This window comes from Puma concolor, chromosome E2 (genome assembly GCF_028749965.1).
Source record: "Puma concolor isolate L17-30 chromosome E2, mPumCon1.1.hap2, whole genome shotgun sequence".
Classification (NCBI taxonomy): Eukaryota; Metazoa; Chordata; class Mammalia; order Carnivora; family Felidae; genus Puma; species Puma concolor.
This window is the reverse complement of record NC_141681.1, coordinates 1,648,222-1,669,191: the sequence shown is the minus strand read 5'-3', so window position 1 is coordinate 1,669,191 and position 20,970 is coordinate 1,648,222. Positions and strand designations below refer to the sequence as shown.

The 20,970-nt window shown below is 65.6% G+C and overlaps 1 protein-coding gene across 9 annotated transcripts in view; it reads right to left on the bottom strand.

Annotated features, from left to right (window-relative positions):
• Positions 1 to 5,197: 5,197 nt before the first annotated feature.
• The window catches only part of CBFA2T3 (CBFA2/RUNX1 partner transcriptional co-repressor 3), an 81,631-nt gene continuing 65,858 nt past the window's right edge, over positions 5,198 to 20,970 (bottom strand). For all 9 annotated transcript variants that reach the window (XM_086688689.1, XM_086688690.1, XM_086688695.1 and 6 more), the window contains 9 exons: positions 19,253 to 19,491; positions 19,057 to 19,146; positions 14,429 to 14,610; positions 13,558 to 13,784; positions 10,347 to 10,432; positions 9,556 to 9,754; positions 9,021 to 9,089; positions 7,562 to 7,752; positions 5,198 to 5,516 (listed from right to left, as the gene is read on the bottom strand). In XM_086688689.1, the coding sequence (XP_086544815.1) occupies positions 5,217 to 5,516; positions 7,562 to 7,752; positions 9,021 to 9,089; positions 9,556 to 9,754; positions 10,347 to 10,432; positions 13,558 to 13,784; positions 14,429 to 14,610; positions 19,057 to 19,146; positions 19,253 to 19,491 (1,583 nt within the window). In that variant the 3' untranslated portion in view covers positions 5,198 to 5,216. The remainder of the gene's footprint in view (positions 5,517 to 7,561; positions 7,753 to 9,020; positions 9,090 to 9,555; positions 9,755 to 10,346; positions 10,433 to 13,557; positions 13,785 to 14,428; positions 14,611 to 19,056; positions 19,147 to 19,252; positions 19,492 to 20,970) is intronic.

Here is a 20,970-nt window from a genome sequence, read left to right as displayed (position 1 = left end):
ACGCTCGGTCCAACTCGTTTTGGGGAGTTGGAAAAAGAAGAGGAAAATCCATCCAGTCCCCCTGAGGCTGTGGGTGGCCTGCCCTGGCCCGTGAAGACCAGCCCGGCTGGGCTCCTCTGTCCAGGTGGACAGGCGCCCCTGCCTCCGTTGCGACGTGCAAACAACAGGCTCCACTTTGAGTCCAGATGTTGCGTTGCTGCCACAAGGGGGTCCTTGGGGTGGTACTCCAGGGGCCGGCTGAGCGGAAGAAGGAATAGAAAGCATGCAAGATGGAGTCTTCCAGAACCGTGGGAGCGGACAGGTGCCGTTGCAGACGCCGGGCCTCCTCCGGACAGGCGGAGGAGTAGATGTGCCCCGGTCTGGCTCCCTGGCTCCTTCTCCTGCAGATTTGCTAGCAGGACCACCTGCGGTCCCAGCCCTGTTTGGGAAACGCCCCTTGTGGCACGGGGGCCTCTAGTGTCCGGGAGAATCCCCCCCGCCCCCCCGCCATCGGCCAAGTTCAGCTTGGGCAGGGTCTGTTCCTCCATCTCTCCGGAGCTCTAAATGGCCAATCTGCAGAGTCTGCCACCCCGGGATGGGAGGCGGGAGTGGGACGTGGGCAGAGCCAGCCTCGAGCACCTGGGGAGGGGAAGAACTGCAGGAGCGCTGGGCGCTCTCTTCCCCCACCCTCTCCTTTCCTGAGGCCACCTCCTCTAGGCAGCGACCCCCGGAGACAAGGACAGGAGAGGGCGGCCTGCCCCACAATGTTGGGGTCCTGCCAGGGAATGTGTTCACCCTGACCGGTGGCCCTGGTCACAGGGCCCCTGAGCAGGTGTGTGGGCCACCTCCCAATGAGCACTCCTGGCCCACGGCCACCACACTTGCCAGGCGGGCCCAGACCGGCCAAAGCTACCGCTGGGACGTTGGTCCGATCTCCTCACAACGTTCGCAGTACTGCCTTATCTGTCGCTGCGGCAGGCCGGGACCAATGGTTGAGGTGCTGGGGGAGGCTGGCCGTGCCCACGGGCAGATTCCTTTAGGGCAGTTAAGGTCACGGGAAATCCAAAATGCCCTCATAGCTTTGGAACACCGAGGGACTTGGTGATGCTACTCTGGGTGCGGTGGATGGAGAGGTGAACAGGGCGGACGGACTGAGGCACGGCTGCGTGGGTTAGATCGGAGAACGGACAGATGACGTGTGTGGTGTGTATAGGGGGGGACCGGTGGAGAGGCAGGTGGTGATCGGGTGGAAGTATGAATGGGGGAGGGTGGAATCGGGTGACAGCTGGGACACAGCAATGGATGGACACGTGGATGGGCGGGTATTTGGCTGAACGGGTGAGTAGGTGGGTGGACGCGTGGGTTGGGAGATGGACGGGTGGATGGATGGCTTGATAGGTGTGTGGGCAGGTAGATGGGTGGCTGGGTGGGTGGGCAGAGGGAGAGGTGATGGATGGAAGGGAGGGAGGGAGGGAGGATGGATAGGTGGGTGGACGGAGAGGTGGGTGGCTGGGTGGGCAGAGGGAGAGGTGATGGATGGATGGATGACTGGCTTGGCGGAGGGCCAGACGGCCGGATTGGTCAGAAGAGCGAGCTGGGGAAAGAAAAGAATCAAGAAACAATTGTAGGTTGGCTGCGGGGACGGGAAGAATGATGGCCAGACATGCCGGCTAGAGCAGGCTGGAACGGTGAAGGAGCTTTGGTGTCATTTTGAGGATGCGTTTGGGAAAGCTGGCAAACAGGAGCAGGGCGGGGCCTGTCCTGATCCCTTCCCACCACTGTCACTGGGATGAAACCAAACCCTAACCCTCCCGGCCCCCCTCCTGTTCGTCTCCTTCTGCCGCTGAACCTCTAGGGGCTTTGATGAGGGGCCCCGCCTGGGGGGCCCCGGGGAAGCCCCTTGCCTGGGTGTCTAGCTCCTCTTGTCCCACGGCCTGGTGAGCTGTGGGGATGGAGACCCTCTATTCAGATGGAGCCTGGGGGAGGGGGTGCCCGCCCGCTTACACGTGGGATGGGAGGCACTGTCACCCCCCCCAGACATCACCTGGGGACGGTGACATGTCCTAGGATGGGAAACAAGGAGACGGAGGAGGGGGTGGGAAAGGTCGGGGGGTCACGCTGGGGGGTGGCAGAGAGGGTCTAGGGTGCCAGCATCCACTCTGTTGTCCCCTCCCCCCCCCCCCATCCGTCTATCGTACGTGGCTCGGCGCTATGGCCTGGAGTCCTGGCTGCCACCTTGCCTGCCCGCCTCAGTCCGCCTTCCTGTGGGAGCTTTGGTCTCAGAACAGCAGAGGTGCCGTTTTGGTTTGATTTGGGTGGAAGGAGGCTGTATGAGAAGCGGCATCTCCCTGAGCTTCTGGGTCACCCGCGTGTTGTGTCTAACCCTGGCGGTGGCTGGCGGGAAGGAGCCCCTCGCACGCTGCGCTGCGGGCCCATGGTTTATAAGCTCGGGAAGCGGCAGGGCAGGACAGCCGCTGGGCAGAGAGCAGGAGGCTACACCTGCTTGTGTGCGGGTCCCCTCTCGGCACAAGAGAGGCAGGGGCACAGCCGTGCCCTGGTCCCAGTCCGACCCCCAATGCAGAAACTCCGCCTGCCCTCCTCCTCCCCGAAGCCAGCCATCCGTGTTTGGTTCCGCGGCGAGGTCTTTGGCTGAACGCGGCCTGAGCACAGTGACCCACAGGAACACCAGCTCCCAGAGCAGAGAGGGTGGGAGGGGTTGTCCCGTCTCGGACCCTCAGCCTGTGGTGTGGCTGGGACACCACCGGCTGCCAACATGCTACTTTCTCTGATGTGTCTCCTGATCCCCAAAGGGCGACCTCGTGAGGGGGAGGGGAACAGGCTGGCTCCTCCATACCTCACCCCAGTCCTGAGGTCAGGGACACGCGTCATCGGGGCCTTAGATCTGCCCACCCAGACCCCCCCACGTACCCGGGACAGATGCGCTTCTGACACAGCCACTCACCAGCACCACCTCGGTCCTCCGAGGGGCACAGCCGAAACCACCATTTTAATAGGTCCGACACCCGCGCGCGACAGACAGAGGCCTGGAAACACTGTGGCAGGCTTCCACCGGCTCATCCAGAGCCCCAATCCCAAACTGGTCCTTGCTTTTCTGGAACCCACGGAAGCAAACCTCTGAGAGGTTCGCAGACCCGTGGCCGGAGCCTGGGGAAATTTCCGGAGGATGAGATGGGTCTATCGCGACTTTCAGAATTGGGTTCTGCTGTGAGGCGGGGCTCGGGGCGGCGCCCGGTCCGAGGCAGCCGCGCGGAACCCCTTCTCTGCGCCTGCACGATGGATTCTTACAACTCCGAAAAAACAACAGCGAACAAGCCCACTGCTCCCCGCAGGAACACGGTTCCGGTTTCTTTGAGAATCTACTTCCTAAACCTCACATGCTTCCGCGGTTTCTCTTTTTTATTTGGCAAACATCCCTTTTTAATTACCGTCGCCATGAACATCATCATTGGGACCTCTGCGAGGACTATGTACATTCACATTAACGCATTATACCACTGACTTGCCTCTGGGCGGGGCGCCCAGGAACCCCCACTTCAGCGGCTGCTCACGCCCCGTATTGCCCTCCGGTCCCGGGAATTCCTCACGGCGACGCCGGCCGGATCGTGGGCCGCGTCTGCTCTTTCCCTCCCGGGGAGTACGCGTGAGGCTCTCCTCACTCCTTCGTTGCCTCCTTGAGATCATCGGGGCGGCTGAGTGGGGGGAGGGGACAGGGCCGGGGGGTCCGAGAGACCACCTCCCCAAGGAGCAGCTGGACAGGGACGCGGGGTTATATACAGCTGACCGAGAGTCCGGCAGGCGCGGTGAGGGCAGACCCTTCCTGTCTGCGGCTTTTCTCCTATTTCTGCGACAGTGTGAAGAGAGGGGAGCAGGTGCGGCGGCTGCGGGGCCGGGGGCCGGGGCGGGGGGAGGGGGGTGGCGGTGGGACGGCCTCGTGGGGCGGGAGGAGAGGTAGAGGAGGAGACGCGGAGAAGCAGGAGTCCGAAGGCCCAGTTGCTGTCTCCTGGTGCTTCGAAAAGCCGTCAAGAATCAACCCGAGAGATTGTCACAGTTTCGTTTCGGAACTCTTCTCTCCTGGGAAGGACACGCGAGCGCTTTCTCACAAGCGGGAAACGTGCAACGTGATGAAGATTCACAGAGGGCGTGAGGACAGAGGACAGACGGGGGCGTCCCCCGCACGCGTGTCCACGCGGGGCCGGCGCGCCCGGCCGAGGCCCTGCCGTCGTGGAAAAGAGACACGTTGCTTCTTGCCGGGCGACGCCCTCCAGACCCCGAGTGCCCGCACCCCAAACACGGAATCAGAGCGAGACGACGGGACGACAGATGAACAAATCCAGGAGTGGGGTAAAACCGTGGGAAAGGTGCTTTGGCAGTGACGAAGACGTTTTGGATTTTGACGTTTTGTGTTTGCTTTTTGGGTTTCCTTTGGAGCAGAGGTGTGTTCGGCGTCCTTGGCTGGCTAGCTGGCAAGGTAGTTGGCAGGCGCGCTTCCCTCCCTGTTTTTCAAAAACCTTTTTGGATTTCTACTTAAAGCCAAAGAGTTTGACATTAAAGGAAAAAAAAAATAACCTGAAAGCAAACCATGTTTCTCGAGTCGGAAATCGAAATTCTTCTTACCGTCTTCACCGCGCTGGCCACACGCCCCCGGGGCGGCCTCCGTGTCGCGGCGGCTCAGACCTCCAGCTACAACACGACAATTTTCTGTCTCCCGTTTTAACCGGGAAGGGGACAAAAGCCCCATTTCCTGGGTCCGTTTCTGAGTAGTTCTGTTCCACAAAACCCCCCAAAATTCTTCACCGAAAACATAAGCCACCAAACGACTAGATTTTGTTCGTTAAAGAGACAGCGTGTGAAAGTCAGACGGAAGAACGGAGGGCACGAGGGCGGCAGGCAGAGTGCCATGAGCGCCCCGGCCGCCCTGCCGTCTAAAGCTTGGCGGGAGGTCTCTGAGGACGCGCGAGGTCGCGGCGGGGGGCCGCCAGGTTGCTGAGGAAGTTGCGTTGATGCGGTTTTTGTCGGTTCTGTTTTCTTTTGGAGAGACGCAGTAGCAGCAGCGGCTCCGGCCGGCTCCCAGGGCCCCAGGGTCGGGGGCGGCGGCCGGCGGACCCGGGGGGGGGGGGGTGGGGGGGTGGGGGGGAGTGCCGGGGCCGGGTGGGGCCGGAGGGCGCGGTGGCCGCGGGGGGGGGGGGGGTGGGGGGCCGGGCGGCGGGGTCTGGGGGTCAGCGGGGCGCGGCGTCCAGGGGTCCGGGCGGGCCGGGGGAGCCGGGGCGGGAGGGCCCCGCGGAGCTGGCCTCGCTGGGGCTGGCGGCGCCCGTGGGCAGGCAGGGGCCCAGGCCGGCGGTGGCGTCGGGCTGTCCAGGCCCCGGGTCGGCCACGGCGGCCACGGGGCCCTGCAGGCTCTGGCCGCACACGTGGTGGTGCTTCTCCCAGTCCTTGTGCTGGCAGAAGGAGCCGCAGTAGCGCGCCGCGTTGCAGCCGCTGCAGGTCTCACTGGCCTTGCGCCCGCAGTTCCAGCAGCTCTGGAGGAGGGGGACACGGTCAGGGGGGCCTGCGGGGCGTGCCTGGGGCCGAATCCCCAAAGCGGCCTGGCCGGCCACGGACCGGGGTAAGCACGCACTGCAAACGACCCCACTGGGACCCGGCCACGTGTCATGGGGACCCGGCCACGGGGTCACGGGGATGCGGCCACGGGGTCACGGGGACGTGGCCACGGCATCATGGAGACCTGGCCACGGGGTCACGGGGACGCGGCCACGGAGTCACGGAGACCTGGCCACGGGGTCACAGGGAGGTGGCATGGCATCATGGAGACCTGGCCACGGGGTCACGGGGACGCGGCCACGGCATCATGGAGACCTGGCCACGGGGTCACGGGGACGTGGCCACGGCATCATGGAGACCTGGCCACGGGGTCACGGGGACGCGGCCACGGAGTCATGGAGACCTGGCCACAGGGTCACGGGGATGCGGCCATGGAGTCATGGGGACGTGGCCACGGCATCATGGAGACCTGGCCACGGGGTCACAGGGACGTGGCCACGGCATCATGGAGACCTGGCCAGGGGGTCACGGGGATGCGGCCATGGAGTCATGGAGACCTGGCCACAGGGTCACGGGGATGCGGCCATGGAGTCATGGGGACGTGGCCACGGCATCATGGAGACCTGGCCACGGGGTTACGGAGACGCGGCCACGGCATCGCGGGGACTCGGCCACGGCGTCACGGGGATGAGGCCATGGAGTCATGGGGACGTGGCCACGGCATCATGGAGACCTGGCCACGGGGTCACGGGGACGCGGCCATGGCATCATGGGGACCCGGCCACGCATCATGGGGTGACAAGAGAAAAGCCCGACCTCACCACAGCTTGTGGGCGGCCCCCAGTGGACATGGCCACTTGGCTGGGCCCTCCTGGGGGGTGGGCTCCCACCACGGAGGCACACAGCTCCGCCCACTCCAGACAGGGTTATGCTGAGTGTGCGGGACCATGGGGTCCTCGCGAGGGAAGGCAGCCACAGCACCCCCCGCTCCTCTCTTCCAGGAAGCCCTCCTGGGCTCACCTGGGCTCTGACCACAGAACGCGGCAGCTCTGGCCAAAGACTGCCAGGCTCCAACGTGGGGTGCACGGCCAGGCCTGCCTCGCGCACACCCGCCTGGGCCACTGGGCCTCTGCTCCCTTTCTGTGGACGAGCGGTAACCTCAACCACCCGCCCAGGACAAAGGCCCAGTGTCTAGCTAGCCGCCGAAGCCTCTTGGCGCTCTCCGCTCGGCCACGTCGGCCTCCTTGTGGTCCTCACTCTGCCAGGCATGCCCCCGGCCTCTGTCTTTGCTGCTCCCTCCTCGGGGTGGCAATTTTCCCCCAGATCCCTGCCTGCCTGGCTCACCTCCTCCAGGACTCTGTTCCCACGTCACTGCTACGGCGTGGCGTCTTCCCTGGCACCTGCCCCCGGGAGGTCTGCCCGTTCTGACCTGCCTGCTTCTCTGGAGCTCAGGCTGTCTGCTGGAGCAGCCGGAGCAGACACGGGGGCCGACCCTCCAGGCTGGCCCAAGCACACACGTACCATGGTGTTTTCGAGACGTGTCCTGTCCCAAAGGACAGTTCTAGAACTCCCTCCTGGCCACGCTTTCCCCCCTTCCCTAACTTCCCTGACATCGAGTCCTTTTCGGACCAGGAGGAAAGGGCCTCCCTGCACCTGCCTGACCCCGGCCAGCCTCCGGATGCCGGGGCACCAGCATGACGAGGCCTCTCACGTGCCCGCTGCGCGGGCTGTAGCTGAGGACGTCCTGTAAATGCCACGTGGGGTCTCCACGCCCCTCGCGGCTGCCGCTTTCACAGGTTACTGCGAGCGCGGGCTTCAGCGTCTCCTGGCCGAGGTTTGAGTCACAGGTTGAACGGCCTGTGACTTCCTAGGGCGCAGCCTAGAGCCAGCCACCTACCCTCTGGAGCCCTCAGCGTCCACATCTGCCCAGGGAACCCGCCTCACCGGCCGCCCAAGGTCATGAGGCTGGGAGGCGACAGAGTGGGGCTTCAGGGTCTGGAACCTGGAGGCTGGGTGGCCCTACCTCGCTGGAGTCCTCCTGCTGGTTGATGACAGTCAGGGCATCTTCTGAGGCCTGCCGCCGGGCCTCTGCCAGGGCCCTCTCCATCTTGGCGCGCTCTGTGCTGATGAGCTCGTGGGCCTTTCGCTCCGCGTCCGACACCGCCTTTTGCAGCTCCGACATCGCCTGCCGCTTCACCTCATTCACAGCCTCTTCTGCAAAGGAGGTGCAGGCCGTGGTCACGTGGCCCGGCCCAACTGCTCCCCGAGGCCTCGTGCTGTGGCCGGGGCCTGTGCCCCAGCGACGGGGCAGGCGAGCGCAGGCGTGGTCGTGGGGGCGTCTCCCAGGCCTGAATCTATCCCGTCGTTCCAAACCTCAGGGTGCGGTGGTACCGCCCTGGAGGGCAGGGGCCGAGCCCACCCGTGACCTGGATCCAACGGGCTTGGGGAAGGCCCGAGAACCTGTGTTCCTAACGGGGTTCCAAGCCATGCTGATGCCGGGTCTCGGCACCCACTTTGAGAACCACAGCTGTACCTCTGCCCCACCAACAGTCAGCTTCCCCTGTGGCCCATCTAGAAGCAGTCTGGGGGGGTACCCCGTCTAGGCCTCTGCATCGTTGTCACTCCCAAAGCCCTCTGTCACCACCCCCACTCGCCGCCTGCGGCCTGCTCACGTCCGCAGAGAAGCCTGCTGTTCAGAGCTGAGCCAGAGCACCTGTTTGGATTACACTGTGCTCCCCAACCCTGGGAACCACTCACAGCTGCTCACGCCTGCCTCAGTTTACCTGGCAGTGCCTCTCACGCCTGCCTGCCTCTCACGCCTGCCTCAGTTTACCGGCAGTGCCCTTCTTGCAGCAGTGTGGGGAGGGTGGGGTGGGATTAGCGGGGCTCCCCTGTGCACACTCGTTGTGGTGAGCTGCCAGCCCCCGGGTCACCAGACGGAGGCAGAGGGGACGGGCCGAGGGAAGTGAGGACCCCACCCTCCGGTTCAGGCCTGTGCCCTGCCCTGCCTTGCTCCGGGCAGCTGCTGCCTGTCTGTGGCCCTTCAGCCTCCAGTTCTGGGTGGGGACGCTCCACTTGCCTTGTGTTCCAGACCCTGAGACTTTCTCCCTCGTCCTGATAGTTCACGGTGAATCCATCCACTAATCAAAACGTATGGGGGGGGGGGCGCGCGCTCCTCTCCACTGCCACCACCTCCGCTGAGCTCCCCCCTTCTTTCTCAAGCTGGCCACTGGCTCCCAAAGTCTGTCCCCATGAGGCGATGTGCTCAGCGCCATGGCCACAGGCACTCCCTCGGCACCTCTCACGTGTGTGTGTGTGTGCACATGTGTGCGAGCAGAACCGAGGGACCCGTGCTATTCTGCCACGCGGCTTGCTCACTCGCCTGCAGATGGAGGGTGGACAGGTGTCCTACCCGGAATACTAAATGCACTCCACCCCCTCCCGCAGGGTCGGACCCCACTCCCCAGGCCGACCCCACTCACCAGCCTTCCTCCAGATCTCCTCGGGCATGTAGCCAGAGAGGGTCCTGGGCATGAACTCCCGGTGGGCGTCTGAAACACAGGGGGTGCCAGCATCACGCACAGAACGGGGCCACGCCCAGCTGGGTAAGGGGGTCCTGGTGTGTGTCCTTGGGGGGGGTCCCCAAGGTGCCCGTGGCCGGAAACCCTGTATCAGTTGCTGGTGTGGGGCAGGGCTATGCCGGGATGGAGGTGCCCTGAGCTGAAGCAGCTTGGGTCCAGGTGGACCTGGGCCCTCTTGGATCTGTCTTGGTTTCCGTGGTCATCATCCACAGAGCGACTGGAGACCCCTGGGGGCCCCTGGCTGCTGGCACCCTGAGTCTAGGCTTCCCGCGAGTCAGGCAGCATCTTTATGCAGAGCACAAAAGCACGTCCTTTTGCAGGGAAACTCCTGGGCTGTACTTTACTGCAGCGACTGCCAGAATGGGGGTGCTGGCCTCGGTCTTCGGCGCCCCTGCAGCGCACCCCCCGGTCTCCCTGACACCCGCTCAGCACGCACCTAGCTGAGACCCCTCTGCACCCACGGAACTGTTGAGGGGCCGGGCAGCGGCAGGCACGGGGCCCTTCTTGGCGTCCTCGGTGTCACTGTAGCGCCGGATCCAGTGGTTGATCTCCTCGCGGTCGGCCTCTTGGCACTGACGCAGCACGGTGAGCGACCGTCGAGTCTTCTCAGCCATGTCCATGATGCAGTTCAGCAGCTGCGGGCGGGCGGTGGCCGTGAGCACGCAGGCTGGGTGTGGCCGCTCAGGGTGGGCGACGGCCAGGGACCTTTCGCACCCCGGGCCTGGGCCAGCCCACTGTCCGCGAGGGCTGGCCACAGCGAGCTCCCGGCAACAGTGCGAAAATCTGCCTCCACTGCCTGGAAAGGCACCAAGCACGGGGGGGTGGGAGGGAAGACCAGGCTCTCGGGGAGTTCTGTTCCAACACAGGGGCTGGGGGCTCTCCTTTCAACTGTCAGGGCTGTGCTCTGCCCTGGGGACCACACCTGCCTGGGCTCCCTCCCCACGAAGGCAGCAGGGGAGAGATGACCCCGAAAGCGATGTTGAAGGGGTCCCAACGCCAGGCCAAAGCCCCTCTCTCCCAGAGACAGAGCTGCTCTGCTGGGGCAGAGAAGGGATGGTTCTGAGGGGCTGCCCAGAGCGGAGGGCGGGCTGAGGCAGGCAGGCGCAGGCCGAAGCCAAGCCGGCACTGAGCCTGCCACCCCCCACCCCCCGCAGCACCGGAGTCCCGCGGGCTGGGCGGAACCCCGGGAGTAGGGGTGGTACCGTGGCCTCGGGCCTGGACACTCACGTTGTTCAGGTGCTTCCACTCCTCTGCCCACTCCCGCTCCGTGAGGCGGTGGTCGATCACTTCCTCCTGCCGGGACCCGTGTACCGCTGTAGGGTGGTGTGGACACTCAGGCCCTGCTCCTTGTCCCAGGCCCCAGGCCTTCTCTCCATCCCTCAGGCTCCGCCCTGTGCCCCAGGCTCCGCCCTGTGCCCCAGGCCCCTCCCATGCCCCCTGGCTCCGTCCACGTCCACGTCCACGTCCCCCAGGCTCTTCCCTGTGCCCCAAGCCCTGCCCAAGTCCTCCAGGCTCCGCCCTGTGCCCCAGGCCCCGCCCAAGTCCTCCAGGCTCCGCCCCATGCCCCACACCCCAGGCCTTCTCTCCATCCCTCAGGCTCCACCCTGTGCCCCGGGCCCCGCCCATGTCCTCCAGGCTCCACCCCGTGCCCTAGCTTGCTTGTACCCTCCCCCCCGGCTCCGCCCCATGCCCCTCCCCTGTCCTCCAGGCCCCACCCTGTGCCCACCAGGTACAGCTCCTTGCTCCCCGGGCCGCGCCACTCATCCCAGGCACTGCCCTGGGCCCGCTAGGTCATGCGTCGTGCTCCCCAGGCCCAGTGCATGGGCTTTGCCCACCTCAGGAAAGTGGAGAGGGGGAGGAAGGGGGCCCTGGGCACTGACCCTCTGTCCACTGCCTTTAGGGGGAGGTCAAGAACAGGTCTGGCCTCTAGTCAATGCTTGGGAGGAAGAGACGGGTTCCCATCCCTCAGTCTAGGCCTGGCCACCCCTCCCCCACCTCCCTGCATCCAAATCCAGCATCCTTCGGTTTTCCTGCCCCTGCTGCCCATGGTAGCTGCCCCAGGCTTCACTTCGACGGCCTTGCCACTTCTCAGAAGCCCCCAGGGGCTCACTAGTGGCTCACAGCTCATGCTGTACCCGTTCCTCTCAGCCAGCTGGACTTCTATACATCCCTCGAAGCCCAGGTCCCAGGCCCTCTCCTCAGCAACCCTGAGCCCTTCAGAATTCATTCAGCCCCACGCATATCCGCTTGTCAAACAATCCTGGCGGCTTCCTTGTTTATTCTTAGTCCCCCCAGCTGGCTGTGTCAGTCCCCAGGGCAGGGCTGCTGTGTCTCCTGGGCCGAGCTCCAGCTGGGCAAGAGGCTTGCTCTGGTTCAGCAGCTGGGTCCAAGTGTGGTCCCCTGGGAGGCAGTGGGGTCTGGGAAACCAGAAGCCCCAACACTCGTTCCCCAGGGGACCCCAGGCCCCTCCCCTCACCACTCTGTGCCTCAGTTTCCCTGCCCTGCCTGCCTCCTGGGGCCGTGAGAAGGCTTTCAGGAAATGCCCAGGAGGGGAGGGCCCCAGGTACCCAGCAGGGCTCTGTGCCAAGCGCTTCACCCCTTGTCGGCCTCCAGGGGGAGTTCTGTGGTCATTCCCATCCTACAGATGAGAACACCGAGGCTGCTCAGGGGATGTGTTTGCTCAAGGTCACCCAAGGTCAGCCCAAGCCATAACAGTGCCCTCAGCTGCTGGCTAGTACAGCTCCAAAGACTGAAACAATGGGGTGCCCTCCCCGCCAAGCCCGGTGATGACAAAGAAAACAACTCGGAACTGAGAAGTTCACGCCAAGGCAACAGTGTCTGATCGTCCTCACGTGATTTTTTTGACACATCAAATGCTCTCAGCCCCACGCTGGTGGTGCCTCAAGCCTATGCTGGGTGGCCCGGGGCTGACCAGGGCTTCCTGGGCTGAGGTCTCTCTATTTAAGCCTTTTCCAGGCCCTGGCGGTCTCCTAGCCCCCCAGACATGCCGGGCCACCTCGCGCTGCAGGAGGAGTGAGAGGCAGCGGCCACGGCCACCGTCCGCCACCCTGCCCCGCCACCCGCGGACCCCGGGGCCTGCGCCAACGCCCCAACCAAAATAGTGGCTGAGATCTGCCTGACAGCTGGCGTTTATTTTTGCATTAGCAGAAGCGGGTGGGAATTAGCACCTGCCCGACCCGGCCGCGGGGAGCCAGACGCTGTCACCTGCTGCCTGGGCCCAGGCCCTGGACGCTTCCGCGGGGTGGGGGCGGGGAGACGGCCTTGTACAGGGCAAGGCCTCTGCTGACCCTGCCTCTGGGCCCCCACGGGTGCCCTGGGGCTCTCAGGAGCGGCTGTTTCCAGCCTCCTACCCGCCCCCCCACCCCCCGCCCCCACCGGGAGCCCCTTGGCTGTGGGCCGGCCCCATTCATCTGAGTCCCCAGCACAGAGGAGGGTCAGGAGATCAGACAGGCGCGGCTAGAAGGCTCTGGGCACGTGAATTATGCTCTCTGGGCCTCCTCATCTGTGCTCCGGGCCTGTGGATGCGTCACACACACAAGCAGCAGGGTGTGCTGCCTCCTGTAATGGATGAAGAGTACGACGCAGGCACAGGTCGCAGGACTGGCCTCACTCCCAGGCCTCACCGTGCCAGGCCCTGTGGCGAGTCCCTCCGACCCTGCAGTGCGGACTCCCACTGGATCAGCTGACAGAGGAAGGGACTGAGGCAGAGGACACAGGACCCAGCGGGGACGCACAGCGGGGACCCGGTGGAGGTCCGATCCCTCTGTCCCCTGACAGCCCGGCTCCCACATCTCTTTCCTCCAGGCACAGCTCACCCACCGTGACGGGGCACTCACACTTGGTGTCATCAGGCTCGTCGTCACCCTGCTCGGACGGCAGGGTGGGGTGTGTGCGGTCGGTGGTGCTCAACGAGGGCTCATGAGTCTTTGTGCTTTCCCTGGGGTGCCCCGGAGGCTGGAGCCACGGTGCCCGTGACTTGGGAGACTCCCCACGTGCCCACCCTACCTCACAGTGGTCTCTTCCCGGCTGGCTGCGCCGGGCCCCGCTGCACCCCGAGAGCCCGCGTGCCCCCTGGCTCTGTACCTGCGCCTCCTCTGGGCGACAGAGGCCCCCCCCCACCCCCCGCCACGGCCCTGGGGGTGGGGGACGTCAGACCCCGTGACAGAGGTCAGGGAAGGATGGCCCTCCCTAAGGGTCACAGCCCAGACAGGGTGGGGTTTCCCTCTGGGCCCCAGGGCCCCCACCCCATCAAATCTTTTCTCCACACCCGTTTCCTCAGCATCCTTCCTGGACAGACAAGGTCAGGATGTCAGCGAGCCTCCCCCACGCTGCCGCGCACACCACAGCCCTCTGCTCCCCCAGCCACACGCAGGCGCGAGTGTGGAAGCACACACGTGTGCCCCCCAGCACTGCTCACCAAGCTGCCGATGGCGCTCCCGCAGCTCCCGGGGCTCGTGATGGCGGTAGGGGTCACGGAAGTGGTGGGCCATGGCCATGTCCTCCAGACGGTAGTGCGGCGGTGGCGGCGTGGGCTGGGGCGGCCCGTGGCTGGGGCTGTAGCGCTGGGCGGGGCTCAGGGTGCACGGCCGTTTGCTGACGTGGTCGGGGTGCAGCGGGTCACGGTCTGACCCATTCTCTTTGGTCCTGACCGGAAGAGCGGGCGGGGGCGGGGGGTCACAGACCATGAGCCGTGGACAACAGCCCAGGCCAGAGGGGTGAGAGGGAGACAGGCGTGGGCACAGAGAGAGCCTTGCCCAGCCCCTGCCCCTGCTGTCCCTCCTCTGGGTCTTGTTTCAAACTCCACTCCCCCTGCCCCCCCCCCCCCCACCTCCGCTGGTGGGTGGCCTCCTGGGGCCAGGGGTCAAGAACCTGTGCCCGTGTTGGGGAGCAAGGACGTGGACAGGTACGCTCCGGCAGGTCTGTGACTGGCACCGAGGACCAGTCCTGGGGACACTCGGCTCCACGTCTGGCCCGAAAGGAGGAGCCAGGCAATTTGTGCCACACGAACTGCCTCCTGCCCCCTTCCCGGTCCTCCCAGGGGGCCATCTGAGTCCTCGGGATGCCTCGTCCCAGCCCCGTGCGGTGGCCTGGCAGGTGACGCTCAGCGGTCTCAGCCACTAGCCACAGGCCACGGAACACAGCAGTGTCAGCCCGTGTTCGGTCGGCCCTGCTGCTGGGTGCCCGCTGAGCTGGGGGACCAGAGGCAGCTCTGGAGAGGCAGCTCCCCTGACCCCGACCTCCCTCCTGGCCACAGGATGCCCCGTCCCCCCCCCACCCCCCGCATGTACCGGTCAGGCGTCCTTCTCTTGCCGTTCTCGTTGACCTCCAGAAGGAGCTCCGAGGAGTCGATGGGGGAGGAGGCGTTGGCGTCCAGCAGGAGCTGCTCATGCTGGGCCAGGTACTGGGCAGGGGTCTGCTTGGCCAGGCGGGCACAGTGCAGGAGCTCCCTCTGCAGCAGGGGAAGGTTAGCCTGCAGGGGGAGAGGCGGCCGCACTCGCTGCTGACCGAGGCCGAGGCGGCAGTGTGCTCCCGTGCGAGGCGGGGAGGCCGACGGCCAGCCGCACCTGGTGCCCTCGGGCGAGTTGCAAGACCTCTCTGAGCCTTGTGTTCCTCCACTGCTGTCTGGGAACGTGGGTGGGACTGTGCCCCAAAGCACACAGTGATCTGAGGTGCGGTGGCACCCCAAGCCCAGACCCTGGACCCCGGGCGGGGTTTTCTCCCCTTCCCCAAGCTTCCTCCCCCAGCGGCATCTGCAGAGGGCAAGGAGGGGCTCCTAGCCAGGATTCCTTGCCTTCTCCCGTGGAAGCAGGCACCCAATTACCCACGGCGTGGAGGGAAAGCCGAGGCTGAGAGAGGAAGAGAGCAGCCCCCACAGCTCACTCTAAAGGCAGGGGCCCCTAGGGGCGCCTGGGTGGCTCAGTCGGTTAAGCGTCCGACTTCAGCCAGGTCACGATCTCGCGGCCCGTGGGTTCGAGCCCCGCATCGGGCTCTGGGCTGATGGCTCAGAGCCTGGAGCCTGCTTCCGATTCTGTGTCTCCCTCTCTCTCTGACCCACCCCCGTTCATGCTCTGTCTCTCTCTGTTTCAAAAATAAATAAACTTAAAAAAGATTAAAAATAAATAAATAAATAAAGGCAGGGGCCCCTGCTCTCCCTGCTCCTGTGGGCTCCCGGCCCCGCCTCGAGCAGTGTGGAACCCAGACCATGCACACGAGCAGTCACAGGTGTCACCTCCCACGGTCCTGCCAACCACGGGTGGACAGACACGACAATGCGGTGCCACGTTTACGGGGAAGGACGATAGGGCACAGGAGAACGACAGTCCAGGGTGGGGCCCCACGCCCCCGCCACCCCCACGCGTGTGCTGGGCGCAGGCGGCCCCTTCCCCACAGGGCTGTGGGGGGCGGGGGCGGCGGGTGGGGCTGGATGGGGGCCCAGCGGCAGGCTGCTTGGGAGAGCCAGAAGTTCCAAGTATTTGTAAATAGATCCAACTCCCCGACTTTCTCCTGCATTTCCGACCCGCCACGGCTTCTCCTGCCTCTGCCTCCCCGGCCCCGTCAGCGCATCGGCCCGGACCCGATCAAGCAGCCGGCTGCTGGGCCTGTTTTTCTATTTGGATAGCTGAACGGGGGCCAGCCCGCCATCTGTCGAACACGTTAGGAGCGTGAGCTGGGAAAGGAGGTCCCGGGAGGTCTGAAGACGCCAAACATCCTCCCCTCCCTTGCCAGCAACCCCCCCCCCCCCCGCCACCCGACCGGCCTCCCCTTGGCTGGCTCAGCAGGGTGGGGACCGCACGGGCACCGGCTGCTCGCTGTGAGGGCAGTGGAAACATCTGGACTCCTGGCTGGCCGGGGCCAGCTGGGAGCCTGGGGTTGCGGGCGGAGGGCCGGCAGGGCGGGGCAGCAACCCCCACCTCTGCAGAGCCCCGCCGTGTAGCCACGCACGGTGTCGGGCTGAGCAGAGGGTTCCGGGGTCTTGGGTCCTTGGTGGGGGTGGCGGGAGGGGAACCCCAGGCCAGAAGCAACCGGTGCAGGCTGTGGAGCCCCTGGTCTCAGAGACGCTGGGGGAGGAGTCCCCATTCCGTTCCCAGGGCCCGGGGTGCAAGGGGAGGCCTCTACGCCAAGACCCGGGCAGACCTGGTCACAGAAGCCCTGTGGACACAGACCCTGAACTCCCTTGTCCGCAGACGGGAACCCAGGCCAAAGGGAAATCGGTGCGGCCGGGGGTCCGCTGAGCCGATGACTCCCCGGTAACGAAGGGTTAGGGTTCGTCCCCTGCTTTGGCAAACCCGTCATCTGATGTCCACACAGCCCGCGCGCTGTGGGCCCGGCAGCCAGGCCACACGGGCTCTGTTGGGTGACTCTGGGCAGGTCACTTAACTTCCTGCCTGTGCAGGCTGCCGCTCCTCCTGCCCCGGGGGTGACGGCTCCTGTGAGCTTCATATGAATCGACTCGCACATTCCTGCCCCCGTGAGGGGTCACCGCGCCGCTGGCAACGTGGGAGAGGCTGAGCACCCAAACCCAGAGCGGGTCACACCGCCTGCCTCTCCTGCGGGCCGCGGTTCCGAGGGCCCCTGTAAGGCGGGCCGTGAATCCCCGCGAAGGTGCAGCCCCCCGCCGGCCCAGGCCACAGACGGGAGACCAAGCTGGCACGGCGGCGGGGCAGGGGGCATCCCGCCACGCTCCCCGGCAGCGTTGTGATCTCACGTGGCCGGGGCTCCTGGGATAGCGGGGTGGGGGCTGCTCCCCAGGCAGGGCCTCAGGGCCAGGCTCCGGCCAGCACCTGGTCCCGGAGCCCTGCACACAGAGCTGGCTGCCCCCGGATGCTCCATGTTAGGCGGACGGACTGTGTGTCCTTGTCCAACAGTCTGTTGGCCCAGCGCCCCCGGGTGGGGTCACAGGCACGGAGCGTGGCTGGCAGCCCCCACGGCCCAGCTGGCCCCGATGACCGCGAGAGCAATCTAGGCACGAAGGCCCCAGGAGCCCGCTGGGACCACCGCGGGCAGAGGGGAGATCCTGCGCGCAGGGCGAGGCCTGGGCGTGTCCCCAGGACGCCGGGGGAGGGAGGTGCAGCGGGCAGGGGTTTGCGGCCCCACTGGGGCGGGAGCAGGGGACACCGGATGTTTCCCTGCCCCGCTCCTCCAATAAACAAGGACAGCTGAGCGGGCAGGCACATCTGCTGTAAATATTTGATCTGACGGGAGAAGCAGGCGCACTGTGTCCCCAAAGATGGGGAGCCTGGAGTCAGCAGTAAGCGGGAGGAGGCAGGGAGGCGGGGGCAGGGCTCCCGGCGAGTTGCGAATGACCGCCAGATGGGCCTACCGGGGCTCTGCTGCTGTCCCAGCTCAGGGTGTGAGCACAGCAGGGTGTGGGCGGGAGGGCAGGAAGGAGGGAGGAGGTGACGGATGTGGGGCCAGACCAAGGGTCCCCTTGACCAGGGACTGCGGGGAATGAGGTGCCAGCCCAGGGCAGGCCCTGCAGAGGCCAGGGGTTTGGAGCCTGACGGATCCAGATTCCGGCCCGTCCCCCCTCTCTTCCGACGGGAAGCCGTTCACCGGGACGGCGGCAGTTCCCCAGGAGCCACCCACCTCACGGGGCGGCCGTGGGGTCCGCAGGGCCGGCCGTGGAACAGCTTTGCAAAGCACGCCCCGTCTGCAGAGCGTTTGAAAGCCCCCGATGTGACGCCTGACGCGGAGCGAGCACGTGCCACGCTCTTCACGCACGTCGCTTCGTGCACCCTCCCCAGTGGCCCGGGGATGATCTCCAGCGTAGCAGAAGCTGAGTCGGCGCGGGGGCGGGCCCCTTAAGCTTGGCCCAGGCCCACAGCGGCTTAGGTCAGGGCTCAAATCCAGGAGCACCTGGTCTAGTCTGTCCTCGACACCCTCTGGAAGGCAGCCCCAAACCAGGGCCCGGCCACACAGCTGAGCAGGGCCCCCGGCTGGAGGGGCCACGGCAGGCCTGGGGAAACGGCACCTCCCGAAGTGAGCTCTGTGGCACCCTGATCACCAGAGGTGCACGGGGTAACGGGTCGCATGGTCAAACCCATCTGGGAAGCGTTTCACCTTTGCTCTCTCTGGGGGGTTTGTGATCCTCACCGTGGAGTAAAGGCCCTGAGAAGTACGGCAACAGAGCAGCTGGCCCAGTGGGGTTTAGAACTAGGCGTGTCCCGTTTCTGCGTGCAAGTGCCTCACCCAGCACCTTGTCAAGATGCAGGTTCTGATTCAGGGGCTCCGGGCCGGGGCCCAGGAACCTGCCCTGCTCACAAGCAATGTTTCTGGCCCAACACCATCTCTTCCCCGGTCCACCGTTTAGCTCCTGAGACCGACCACAGGACCCTTGTTTATCTGACACCCATTCATCCTCGCCACCCCCCACGCCTCCATCTGCGCTCGGTCCGTCTCCCTCACTCTGTTCCAGCCACGGCCTGCTCCCTGATGCTCACGAGGGTCTGCGCCCCGCTCACCCACGGCTTCCCCACCTCGTCCCCCTCAGCCTGCACCAGAACCGCCCCCCCCACCCCCCACAGATCTGTACCAGCGTCGGCTGCTGGACTTTCCTCCCGCCAGCACGTCGGTTCCAGGACTCTGCCTGCTTTGCTCGCCACCGTGTCCCCAAGCCTCACACAGCACGTGGCACCTCGGAGGTGCTCAAAACAGAGCTGTCGAGCGGATGAGTGCACGTGACGTGACGCGGGGCTGGTCTGGCGAGCTCTTAGAGCACTGGGTCTGGCAGCCGCTCCTCCGACCCCGGCAGCTGGTTTGCGGCCTTAACTAGTAGGAACCGGCCCTGGCCGGTCCGCGCGGTTCCCGCGGGGTACCCGCCAGGGTCCCGTGTGGGCAGAGGGTGGTGCCCTATCAGAGCGGGGCAGGGAACAGATCTGGGACTCCGTGGCGGGCCCAGGGACCGGCCTGTGCTCACCTTTAGGAAGGGGATGACGAACGGACGCAGAGGGAAGTTGGTGGCCTCTTGGAGCTTGGAATGGAACTCTTCGATGGTCAGCGTGGAGTTCTGAGGGAGGAGACAACCTCACGTCGGCCTGAGCCCCGTGGCCGGCCCGGGGGGGTGGGCCCGCACCCCTCTGCCGCGCCCTCGCCACCCCCCACCCCCGACTCACCACGAGCCCCAGCACCAGCGTGCGCACGCGCTCCCCGATCTCCGGGGAGATGTCACTGCCGAACTGCTGCAGGGTGGTGAGGAAGCGTTTCAGCTTGCTGAGCTGCCGCGCCCCGCAGGCCGGGGGCAGGTGCTGCGTGGACAGGGAGGCGGTGGACGAGGTGGCCGGGCCATTGCTGAAGCCACTGGGTGTGGACGGCGCACCGTTGACGGCCGTCGGCGAGTGGGTGCCGTTCATTACTGTGGGAAGGAGGCGTGGGCTGAGGACGGCAGCAGAGGGCGGCCGGGTGCTGGAGCCACACCGGTGCCACGGGGGCACCGGACACCCTGTACAGGTGTGCACACGGGGCCCCGGGTCAGCGGCTGGGGGGCTGGGCCGGAGTGTGGCCACGAGGCAGGCGTGGCCTTGGCTCAGCACCACCTCTGGCTTCACTCTGGGGTGGGGACACCACCCCAGGACCCCCCGTGCTGCCCGGCCCGTGTCCACTGTGAACCGGCAGAGGGGCTTCTCCACCGCTAGGGACCTGCTGGCCCCTTCCCCTTTTCCCCTGGAAGGCGGGGGCCCTCACCTTCACCACGACGGGCCCGAGCGGCGCCCCACTGCCTGCATGAGGCCCCCGTGCCTGGGCTGATAGGGCTGGGGGTGGACCCCTGGGACACGGGGGTTGGATCCCAGCAGGGGACGCTCTCGGCTGGCTGCTGTGTGGGGCTGCTGCACGCACGGGGCCGTGTGTGTGGAAGACGAGCAGGTGACATGAGCCCCCCCTCCCCCCACCGTGATGAGCACCCTGCAGTGGTCACCGGAGCAGGACTGTCGGTCACCAGTGCCCTGACACGGGGGTCAGCATCCCACCACCCACAATGTCCTGGGACAAGACGTCCCTCCTCAGTTTCAAGTGACGGAGGGAAAGGCTGAGCCCGCACCCAGTCCCCCGGCCTCAGGAGCCCGAGCCTCGCTGACCAGAGAGGTCACAGACAGTGGGCCGCCAGGGCCCTGGTGACAGCGGAGGGGGCTCTGGATGCGGGAAGCGGTTCTGGCACTTCTGGGAGCCCCGAGGCTTATCTGATCAACCCGGAGACCTCTCAGCCAGCTGCCCAGACACCTGCTCCAGGTACCTCCCCAAGTTCACACACGGAGCCCCTCCCTGCACGCTCGCCGGCCTGCCCCCTGTGCACGTGCATGCACGCCCCACGTGATGGTCTGAACCCCCCTCCTCACACATGCCTTCCACCCCCCCCGCCACTCCCTGCCTCAGCATCCCTGCACACACTCCCATGCACACACACGGCATACACACATGAACACACACGTGCACACAGGCACCACACACACGCATGTACTCTCGGACACATGCAAACACACAGACGAGCATTCACACACGAGCACAGATGTACCTGCACATTTGCACACGCACATGCACACATGCACGTCCGTGCACACACACGTGCATACAGACACACACATACTCGCACATATACACAGATGCACATGCGCACACACGCACGTTCGCACACACAGATGCACACAGGCGCGCACACATCTGCACACCGCACGTGCACATTCACACACTTGCACACACAGACACACACTCCCACACACATTTGCACACGCACGTGGACACCTGCGCACACGCACATTTGCACACACAGGCACATTCACACACAGATGCACACTCGCGCGCACACCTCTCTCGCTGTGGTCCACGAGGCCCATGCCCT